At 29.7% G+C, this 12,120-nt stretch overlaps 2 protein-coding genes across 2 annotated transcripts in view; both read right to left on the bottom strand.

Annotated features, from left to right (window-relative positions):
* Window positions 1-3,056: 3,056 nt before the first annotated feature.
* LOC105141804 (ankyrin repeat-containing protein At5g02620-like) overlaps window positions 3,057-12,120 on the bottom strand; it is a 76,355-nt gene continuing 67,291 nt past the window's right edge. Inside the window, exon 4 of the mRNA XM_011049167.1 lies at window positions 3,057-3,225. Coding sequence (XP_011047469.1) covers window positions 3,071-3,225 — 155 coding nt within the window. The 3' untranslated portion in view covers window positions 3,057-3,070. The remainder of the gene's footprint in view (window positions 3,226-12,120) is intronic.
* The window catches only part of LOC105141805 (ankyrin repeat-containing protein At5g02620-like), a 78,422-nt gene continuing 77,416 nt past the window's right edge, over window positions 11,115-12,120 (bottom strand). The window contains exons 3-4 of the mRNA XM_011049168.1: window positions 11,688-12,101; window positions 11,115-11,452 (exon numbers count right to left, since the gene is read on the bottom strand). Of these exons, the coding sequence (XP_011047470.1) occupies window positions 11,333-11,452; window positions 11,688-12,101 (534 nt within the window). The 3' untranslated portion in view covers window positions 11,115-11,332. The remainder of the gene's footprint in view (window positions 11,453-11,687; window positions 12,102-12,120) is intronic.

Raw genomic sequence — 12,120 nt, 5'->3', positions numbered from 1 at the left:
GGTTTCGGTTCGGTTCGGTTCGGTTTTTTAGGGAAAAAACCGGTTCAAACCGGTTTGGCTCGGTTTTCTGGTTTTGGCTCGGTTTTTCTCAGGTTTAGCTCGGTTTGGCTCGGTTTTTCCGGTTTTGGCTTGGTTTTTTTTCCGGTTTTGATTTGGTTTTTTGGTATAAAACCGAAACCGAACCAAATCGGCCGGTTTTTTCAAAATTTTAATCGGTTTTTTTCAGTTCTGCTTTTTCGGTTATTTTTTTCTGGTTTTCTCGGTTTAATCGGTTTTTCGATTTTTTTACTCACTCCTACTAGGAATTATCAATATGATCCTTTCATCTTCAAATATACTTTGAAGTTATCTTTAGGTGTGGACTCAGATGAGAAAATTCTTAAGCAAATTTTTTATGGACAAATCCAATTGAGGATTCTTGGGACCAATTGGTTGAAAATTATAACTAGATTGGGGACCAATTTTGGAAAACAATTAGAGATAGGGGACTAATATTATGTTACCCAAGAACCTCATAAAATTTAGGGATGAAAACGTCATCACTCAACAGATATCAAGAATCCTCCTGTCTAATTGAGATTGAGATGGATTTCAACCCAGTTTGACTAGGATCCAAACCTAGTGTGGATATAACTTCTCTTGCTTTCATTTTTTAGCATACAAATGAGTGTGTGGTTTTGCCCAATTAATACCCAAATGGATTTTATATATTTCCTAAATATTCTAAGAATTTTTGTGACTTAAAGTTTTCAAATTTTTATTTCCTTAGTATTATGAAAAAACGTATTTTTTAAAAATTAATTTTCAAAATTCTTTAAGCTTTTTAAATATTTTTCTTCAATAAGAAGTTTCCATAGCCCATTTTTTTGTTTATTCCTCAAATTTATTTCATGCACTGTTAAAAAATATTTACATAATGTTATGTTGAATAGCACTGTATATCTTATTCTTCCCTATAAATATAGAGACAAGGAAGAAGAAGGATTTTGAATGTTTTTTCCTACTCTCTCTTCCCCCCGCTTGCACAAACCTAACAAAACCAATACTCATATGCCCATGCCAGCATAATGAGAAAGAAAGATGACCCATACCCTAGTCACCATGCCCTACACTTGGACAAGGTATGGTGACCCTCTCCCCGGCCTCCTATAAATACAGGGAGAGATTTATGGGAAACAGGGAGGAAAAGAGAGGAGAAGTAGAAGAGATAGAAAAAAGAGCCACCACAGCGACCATCTTCATTCCACCATCAACACTGTTGCCATAATGTTGCCACTAATAACAACTACACTAAAACAGAGTTAGCAAAAAAGATAGAAAAGGAAAGAATGACCAACAAGAAAAATAGAGACTGGGGCCTCTGCATAGTAAAGAAGAAGAAAATTGCAGCAATCGCCTCCTATCATCGTCCTGCCTCTAGTACCGCTACCTCCGCCTCCACTATAGAATAAAAGGAGAAGAACAAGGTTAAATAGAGATAAAGAGGAGACTGAAAGAAGAACAAAAGAAAATAAAGGACAAGAATAGAAGGAAAATACACAGAGAAGAAGAAAAACTAACCACTAACCAAGCAACTCTTCGGTCAGTACCCACTAGTAGCACCGCCACAAAGCTATCACAGGTCCGCCCCTCTTCCTTCTTCCTCATTCTCCTCTTCATCTTTGTTAGTTTACTTCACTATTCATTGACGGTTTAAAAGAATGTGTGGTCACGCTATATTAAAGTAGTGGCTTTAAACAAAGATAAGTTGACGATGGGTTAAGGTTAAATTTTTATAAGAGATTCTAAAAGTTTTTTTTTTTTTGCAAGCTGCTCTATTATTTATTAGACTGCTAGATCTTTTAAAATTAGGTCTAAAAAGACCTAATTATTTTTTGATAGGTTGGGTTTTTTGGTTAAAAATAAATTAAATATTAAAAAAAATTATAACTGAATTAAACTAGAAATCAATTCAAGCCAACTACTTTTAGTTTGGTGTGGTATTTTTATAACAAAAATTGACAAAACTTAATTTGCTTTTTCTGAGTTTTTTTATGGGATTTTACTGAATTTTTATAGTTTTTTTTCAAACTTTTTTGTTTAGTTTCATGGGTTTTTTTAAAACTTTTTATATATCAAGTTAATTTGAGCCCAAGTTTATTAACAATGCATTCAAGGAGAAAAGTGAGTCCAATAATGTTATCGAAAGCAAAATACTCACTACCAATCAATATATCATCTGCATGCAACAATTATTTATTGAACAATGCTGGAATGGTTTTTTTTTTTTTTTTTGGAATTGACGATCACCCCCCCTGTAGCCATTGATTAACTTTTAGCGTCGAATACATGCATTTATTTTTAAATTAATTTTTTTTAAATTAATTTTTTAAAGTGTTGATAACCAGAACTAGTAGTGTCTAGAGTTAAAATTCTACTTTTCACTATTTAAAAGGCCTTTTGGTTCGGCCACTAGCAAGCACTCGGCCAGCACTAGAGAATTCAAATAACTATCTTTATTAAAAATATTCATTTTTATTTTTATACAATTAAATAAAAAAAATAAAAGCAACCATGTTACTAGGTTAAATATTTACACTTGCATTTATTTTATTTTTTACAACAACAAAAAAACCCAACTGTTTAAGCCTTTAATTAGATTAACCATTCTTTGTGTGATTTATTAATTCAAATATTTTTAATTTGTTTTTTTTAATACAAACATCATCATTTTAATTTTTAATTTTTAATTTTTAATTTTTATGCTATCAAAACACTTGTCCAGAGGTCTGACTTGTCATCCAATGGAGTCGAGAGATTAGTCCAACAATACATACACTTCATTTGACTACTTGGCTTGTGATGCGCATCAATTACAATAAAAAAATAAAAAATAAAAATTGACAACTGATTTGGCAACCATTCACATGATTTCTGTACAAATGTTTTTCAAAAACAATAAGAATGTATTAAAAAATACATTTGAATTTTATTTAATAGAAAATTTAGAATTGATTGTTTCATTACTATATCTGATCTTGTAACTCCTTGCAGACGAACCTAGACACTAAATACACGAGGAAGAAGAATCTCAGACCAATAAGACAAGTACCGATGGCAAGCCCCAAGAAGATTCTAGAACCGCGTATATGCTCATGATGAATGCAATAATCATCATCCCCATGCCAATCATGGTAAGCAACGTGGCAACCCCAAATAATATCCTAGTGGCATCCTCATCTATCACTTTAATCTTCCCTATTTTCAAAGCTTGAATCAGGAAAATCAAAACGTGGATAAAAACAGCAAAAATAGAGAGCACCGTTGACATTGCATCTGATTTCTTCGGTATTTGAAGGACGAAAAAGCGTTAAGAAGCGCAAATCACATTTATTTTCCTTTTTGATATTTTGTCGCATATCTTTTCTTTTGCCCTGCCGGAAAGTTATATCTGTTTTTATCAAGATAATAAGAAAATAAAAAATAAATTCTTTGGCTCATGATCCGTCATTATTAGTGAACTTCGACTCGCCTATGTGTATCCACCTCACTTTTGTCACCCAAATACCTTTCTTTCGGTTCCATGTTATGATGGGCACATTACTGGACACAGCCATGCAGAAGCTGTACTGTATAACAAGCAAATTCTTTCGGTTTGCATGTTATCCTGTCCTCCTTTTTCTTTTTTCATTTCTTTTCCTAGTCTCCCTCTTTTTTCTTTTCCTATTCTCTCTGGAGTTTTATTTTGAAGACCAATTCATTCCTAGTGATCCATAGCTGATGGTAAAAAAAAAAAAAAAAAGCATAAGCCATACCTTCCTTTGGAATTTTCCTTCAACAAGAACTTCCCATTGCTGAAAAAGGTCAGGAAAATTTCTTGAGCAACACCAAAAGAGGCCCCACCATTCACTGGATTTTGTCCAGATTGTCCAGTGATTTTGACAGTGGATGAGAAGATGCTCGGCAGATCCTGTTTCGAAGGAAGAAACTGCGACTTGAATAAATTAATCTCCTCGAGTCTAAGAGATCTTCTCCCTTTTAAGTTCCATATCGAATTAAAACCATCCCATATTCCCATATAAGCAATAGAAGAAGCTTTATCTTGTGAAAGACGAAAAGAGTGGAAAAAGAGAGGAGAAGAGAGAAAAAAAACGATTAGCAAAGGAAAGCAGAAAAATAAGAGAAGAAAACGGAGAGAAAAGAAAGAAAAAACGAGAGGGAGGGAGTTAGTAAAAAACGTAGGTAACAGGGGAGCAGAGGGTTTTCGTTCTTTGATCCATAGAGCCTTTGGTTCTTATACATCCTTTCGTCACTGTGAAAGAAACAAAAGAGAGGAGAAAGGAGAGGCAGGCGACGGGGAAACCAATTATTTCGTCCGTTTCCACATCTCTATTTTCGTCTGTCATTTACCAGCAGCCAAGGAGGTACGTGTGAGCTGTGTCTTTCGGCCTTGGGTTTTATTTTCTGCAAACAGGAGCTGCAGTTTGAAGGCCAATGATACATAACGGATAGAAAAAAAAAAAAAAAAAGCATAAGCCATACCTTCCTTTGGAATTTTCCTTCAACAAGAACTTCCCATTGCTGAAAAAGGTCAGGAAAATTTCTTGAGCAACACCAAAAGAGGCCCCACCATTCACTGGATTTTGTCCAGATTGTCCAGTGATTTTGACAGTGGATGAGAAGATGCTCGGCAGATCCTGTTTCGAAGGAAGAAACTGCGACTTGAATAAATTAATCTCCTCGAGTCTAAGAGATCTTCTCCCTTTTAAGTTCCATATCGAATTAAAACCATCCCATATTCCCATATAAGCAATAGAAGAAGCTTTATCTTGTGAAAGATTAAAAAGTCTTGGGAATTGCTCTGCCAACCTAGAATTACCAGGCCATAGATCATTCCAGAAGCTGGTATCACATTCATTGCCCACTACAACACAAATTTCATTCTTAACAATATTCTGAATTTCCTCATCCTTGGCACAAGCATCGACAATGTTACACTAAGAACTACCCCCTTGAATTAACCATCTTAAGAGGTATATTAAAATATGATTTTTGATTATAAATACTGTAGATTGAAAAGAAAAAATTAATTGTGAGAATTTAATTTTTCATTTTTGAATCAATTACTTCAGCGACACTTTAATTACTAGAATTAAAGTGATATTTTACAGTACAAATATCTTTGTAAATTTTATCAAGTCAATACAAATAATCAAGATAAAAGAAAAAAAAGAGAGAATTATGTTCTTTCAATAATAAAAACTTATATTCTTTTATATATGATTAGAGGAAACAATTACTTTTTTTTAGTAATTCTTCTAATAATTTGGACTAGGCCCATCCTAATAATTTGGACTAGATCCATCCATCAAAGACAAATCAAGCCTAATCCAATAACCAACAAATACTAGAGACTAAAATTTTCCATCGACACTTATATCTTGGTTGCTGTATCTCCATAACCATTTAAAGATCAAAGCTTTAGTTTTGGCTGAAATGTAGCCAGTTCCTAGACCACCCTGGCATTTCGATGTTACCTGCCTACTCTTGAACATTAGAAATATTCATATGAATAACCTAACTTGTCCCCCTCATGTTTTTTATGGATAATAAAAATTTTCAATTTTTTTAATGTTAATTCATTTTGTAAAGCATAATTTCTTAGCAGGGCAAAGGACTTTGCAACACAAAAGTGAAAAGAGAAATAAATGTAATTATGGTAGTATTTTTTTTAATCTTGTTTCTCTCTTTCATAAGCAGATAATATTAATACTTTAATACTCATGTATAGTTAATAAAACACATATACTAAGGCTATGTTTGTTGTAGATATTAAAAAAAAAAAGTTTTAGAAAAAGTGAGAATTATTTTTTGATATTTGGTAGTGTTATGGAAAATAAATTGAAAAATAATTTCCAGTATTTGGTTATGTTATGGAAAATAAACCGAAAAATAACTTATTAATATTTTATTTTTCTCAAGTTTCTTAAAATAATGAGGAACAAATCTTACAAATTAAAAAGTTGAACGAGAATGAAATTGAAAAAAAATATATAATTTTATAAATTATCTCAAATAAAATAAATAATAATCAAAATAATAGAGATCAAATCTAAAAAAAATGAAAGATGAAGAAATTAAAATAATAATAATTAACATTTCATAAATTATTTTAAATAAAATAAGTAACAATCAAAAGAATGAGCACCAAATTTGATAGATAAAAAATTTCAATAAAAAAATAATAGGGAAAAAGCAAACAATAATTATATAAATGATGACCAAAGTTAATATAAAAATTAAATTTTATGAAATGAAATTGAAAAATAAATATTTAAAACAAAAATATATATGACAATCAAAAGTTTAAGGATCAAATTTGATATAATCAGCAAATAATATGACATTTCTAAATTTTTCATAACTTTCGAAAAGTATTTTCCGCCCAAATTTTTCAGGAAAACACTTTCCTAAAAACCAAACTAATTTTTTTTTTTACTGGAAAGTGTTTTTCGTTGACCAACTTTTCTAATAATAAATTGGAAAGTGGTTTCCTGGAAAGTAAATTTCAAGAAACAAACATAGCCTAAACTGAACAACTTTCATAAAACAGTATTCAAAGAATCAAACTAAAAAATTTGATCAAAAATTGTTTTAAAATTCTTTATTTTCTATTTGTAACTAACAATTTATTCCAAATTATGAATATTTAAAAAAATACAAGTGAATTTTAATTTTTTTTAATTATTGAAAAATTATTATTATTATTATTATATGAAAATTCATTATATTTTAAAAATGGTGATACTTACTATGATATTAATTATTAATAACAATCTAATTAGAAAAATTAATTGTTCCATACTAATAGAAATTTATCATTTTTTTTTTACCTTTATGTTATATATATTAATCAAATATTTTACTCTAAATACTGACTTGGTAGGATCTTTTGGAACATTTGTTTGTAGTATATGCTGGATTAATCAATATTTTATTCATTGATTTATTAATCAAATATTTTAATTTGGAATACTTTCAAGAGAAGATTATATAAATTATATAAATATAATTGTTGATAAATTTATAATGTTTAATTTTATTTTTTTTGCTTATCATAAAAAAAAATAGAGATTAAATGCTTTCCATCATGAGAGGGTATTACCTACCTTTTATGATGTTATCTATGCTCTTGAAATTGACAAATGCTCAAATGTGAATAAATCACTTGTCTACCTAATTGTTTTTTAGGTTAATAAAGAGTTTTTTTTAAAAAAAATTGTTAATTCCCTCGGCATTACTTCCTAGCAAGGCAAAGGATTTTGAAACACAAAAGAAAAGGGAAAGGAATACCATGTTGCCACTTTTTTTATTTTTATTTTTAATATTTAGACACTTATATATAGCCCAAGTATCTCGTTACATTAATATTTATCAGTCTTAAAAAATGAATTAAAAACACTCATATATATGCAAGCATATGCATGCATCCATACACATAAACTAAATAAACATTTTACTTGTTAAGTATTAAATTTTATAATTTTTTTTCATGAGGTTATCTTAGTTTTATGATATGAGTTGCAAGTTTGACAGGTTAAATTGAGTTGCTTTTTTAATTTTTTTTATTGATTTTGTTTTTAATTTTATTTTTTAATTTTAAGTTGATTGAAAATTAAGTTTTATAATTTGTTTTAATTTTTTTCATAAGGTTATTATAGTCTCATAACTCATATCATAGATTTGATATGTTAACCTAAGTTAATTAAAATCAATATAATAGTTATTATCTTAATATTAAAAAAAATATTAGCTTGAATTATTTTTAGTTAAATTATGTTTTTACTGATCGTCTTACTTACTTTTGAACCCTCAAAGTCAATCAGGTCATATTAAGTCAACACCTACATAGTTTAAATTTCTTTTCCACTAAAATATATGTAGAACGGAAAGAAAAACTTACTTATAAAAAAATACTTTTTTATTCATGAATCAATTACTTCAGTGCTATTTTAATTACTAGAACTAAAATGATATTCCACAGTACGAAATGTCTTTATAAATCTTGACAAGTGAATACAGAGAGTTAAGATGAGAGAAGAGAAAGAGAGAACTATATTCTTTCAATAATAAAAAGTAAGTATCTCATATGTGTTATGTCCCTTTATATATGATTAAAAAAAGTGATTACTTCATTTAGTAACTTCTCTAGTAATTTGGACCAAGCTCATCCATCATGGACGGATGAGGCATAACCCAATAACCAACAATATACATTAGCAATATCTAAATATTTTTTTTTATGTTCAAGAAAAATTTGACTCAATCTGTAGTGTAGCTAGCGCAAGTCAATAATCTAGTACACACACTAAAGTAAAACAATATTTCACTATACATGTACATACATTAATAAAACACTATTGAGATAATCAAACTAAAAAATTCAATCATAAATTTTTTTAAAATTCTTTATTTTCTATTTGTAACTAACAATTTATTTCAAATAATCAATTTTTTTTAAATACAACTGAATTTTATTTGATAACAAATCAAGAACTGCTATTTTTGTTGTAAATCAAATTCATAAATTTTAGCTTAATATATATATATATATATATATATATATATTGTTTCAAAAAAATTCCAAATTTTCATTATTGTAAAAAAAAATCAGATTTTTGTGAACATTTGTTTGTAGTATATGCTGGATTAATCAATATTTTATTGATCAAATTCATTAATATGGAATACTGTCAAGTTAAGATTATATAAATGCAATTATTGATTAATTTATAATTTTATGTTTTTTTTGTATTTTTTTCTTTGTTTTCTTATCATTAAAAACACTGGAGATGAAAAGTTTACAAAACTTTTTATTGTTAATTCCCTCTTCTAAAACATAACTTGCTAGCAAGGCAAAGGATTTCGGAATAGAAAAGTGAAAGGGAAAGGATGATTATGCTAGCACTTCTTCCTTTTTTAATGTTCTTTCTAATACTTAGACACTCGTTTACATCAAAGTATCTCGCTATATTAATAGTTATTAAACTTAAAAAATGAATAAAAAACATGTATATTTATGAAATTTTATTTGATAGCAAATCTAGATAGATTGTTTTAGCTTGAAACCTTTTTCACAAATTTTAGCTAAAATTTATTTTTTTTGTCTCATTATTGAAAAACATTATTATTATTATTATTATTATAACCCAATTTTTTAATTTAAAAAAATGAATGGACATAAAAAAATATAATTTAAGAATTGGGTTAAGACAACACAAATTGAAAGTTTGAGGATTAATAATGATGGAATTATAAATTTGGTAAAAAATTAGAAGAATTAATAAGTTTGGGGACTTAATTAAACTTTGATTTAAATAATTAATGCAATCAAAGGCTTAATTGAATAAATACCAAAGTTTGAGGTTGATTTGGGGTCATAATTACAAGCAATTAAAGTTTAAGAATCAAAATGAATAGACAATGATATGAAAGAGGGGTTAATTGATTTTTTCAAGGGTAGTTTTGATTGAATTAAAAGTTAAAAGAGTCGATTGAGGAGTGAATTGATTAAATTGGAAATCAAGTACTATTTTGTAAATGGCTTTGAAATTTAAGGGTTCAATTGTAATTTGATCAAGGTGTAACATTAAGGGAAAAAAAAAAGAGTTTTCTTGATTAGAGACCCAATTTTAAATGTCAGAAGTTCAAGGGTGAAATTGAAAATAATCATTCTAAGTAAAACGGTATCGTTTTCAACACTGCTAATCATCTTTTTATCCTCGTGAAGACCGGATCAACAGGAAGCACAACTAATCAAGGACCACGCTGCCAACACCCCCACCCACACGATGAATCTCCAAGTGAACGTGGGTCGCAGAAGTTTTTGTTCCCATCGTGCAGGTTGCCCAAGATCATGATTCCTGGGGACAAGTTGAGTGCATTCTCTGGCCTTATAAAGGCCAGAGAAAGGAACAGAAAAAGGAGGGGCACAGGACAGAGAGAACCAGGGAGAATATAGACACTGGAACAACACAGGGGAAGCACATAAAGATCATCGCGATGTGGGTAAGACAATTATTATTATTATTGAAAATGATGATGATGCTAGGATATTAATTACTAATAACTATTCACTTAGGTAAATTGATTATTCCGTACTAAATAATAATTTTATCTTTTTTTTTTCCTCGACCAATAAGTGACCTATATGTATTATTAAATTGTTTCAAAACAATCCCAAATTGATTTGAACTTTGCAATCAATTTCTTGTTTACCCACCTGTGTTGTTTCTTCTTCCTCTATCCAATTTGCGTCACCATTATTGAGTTCAACTGGCGGTTGCAGTAAATGGTCGTAGGCACACACAGTTTTTAAACGACAAAAAAGGTTCTGAACTACAGTAAAGTACTGCGGTCTCTACAGACCCATTTTTTATACAAATGTGATAAATAAAAATAAAATTTTTAATTAGAATATCCATGTTTAATATGCAGTACGATTGTGATCAATTACATTACGGGATTTCTGAACATATGACATCACAATTGTTTTATTTGATAGGAAATTTAGAATTGATTGTTTCACCCGTATATCTAATCTCATAAATCCTTGTAAATTATCCTAAACACTAAATACACGAGGAAAAAAAAGCTCAAACCAATAAGACAAATGATTTAGCTAATTATCTCACTGTATATACTTGTGATGAATTTAATAATTATTGTCTCCATGCTGATCATGGTAAACAACGTGGCAAACCCAAATAATATGTCAGTGGTATCCTCACTTATATCTTTATTCATAAAAAAGACCATAACTGCATATAAAATAAAAATTGCTTAAGACTTCACTTATTTTTCTTAAACAATATTGATATATGAAAGTATAGGAGATTTGAGATTTTAAAATATCATATAAGATATTCATTTCTTAAAATTTATTGAACTGCTCTTTCTCAACAGTCTTCCCACTGTTGAATTTGCAATTAATATTCTTATTGGAAATTTAAACACACATAAAAAAATAAAAAACATATTTCTTAAATATTTTAAAAGATTTTATTTATAGTTTTATACAAACCGTCATCTACCTTGACAAGTTTTTATTTAATATGACGGTGCGCCGCGTAAACAAATTTCTGTTTGTTTACGCGGCGCATCGTCTTCAAAGTTCAAAGCATGTAAAGGGTTTTCTTCATTGTCAATTGTCTGTGGCCTTGTTTATTGAGCGAACTGGCGTACTGGGTTTTCTTCATCTTTCCATGATACCATGGATCTTGCATTTTTTAATAATTCCTTCTCTCTGTTTTTTTTTATCCTATTGATTGTCTTCACTGGAGTAATCAAAGACTCATGCTTTATTCGAAGCATCCTTTTCCTTTTTGTTTTTCTCATTCGTTTCTTCCAGAACAATGCGCCGGCGGCAGCCAAACGGTCCACTGCCAACATCTTCAAGGGATTCTAGGATCTCCTGCAAAATATTTTGGGTGAAATATCGTAGATAATCCATCATTTTTAGCTAATTATCAAATATCATATATAAACTTCATAACATTTATTTATTTTCACAGCTAGTTTGTTTGCAATGAAATTCTTTTTCTTACTGTATATATGATAGATAATTAACGCGCGCGCATATATGTATGTATTGGGTTTTAATGGATGCGTTAATTATCACAAGAGTTAATTCACAGTGGATTGATAACCTGTATCTCAGCTAAACGTCCGTTATATATGTCCTTGATGCTCAGCTTTTGCTTATTAAGGCCATATATTCCTTCTTCTGTAAACCGAAAAACAAGTAACCAGTTGTCGAGCTTGAGTGCTAAAGCAGCAATTAGATGGAAGGGCGTGTTTCCTTTGTTATCCTTCTTCGTTTTAAGTCTGTCAAGTAATGGAATCCTCAGACATTCCTTGAATACTTCGGTTCTCTTACTGGCCACAGCATAGTGAAGGGCATTCCAACCTCTGTTATCAACTAGCTCACAACAAGCTGGACATCGAGAAACAATCTCTTTCATTGCGTTTACATGTCCTTGAATGGCTGCAATGTGAAGAGCTGTTCTCTTCTTCTCTGTTTCAGCAATGTAGGCCGCGGACGCATCATATTCTAGTAATACTTTCACAACTGAAATATTT

Source organism: Populus euphratica, unplaced genomic scaffold, assembly GCF_000495115.2.
Source record: "Populus euphratica unplaced genomic scaffold, PopEup_1.0 scaffold132.1, whole genome shotgun sequence".
NCBI lineage: Eukaryota > Viridiplantae > Streptophyta > Magnoliopsida > Malpighiales > Salicaceae > Populus > Populus euphratica.
This window is presented reverse-complemented; position numbering and strand designations above follow the sequence as displayed.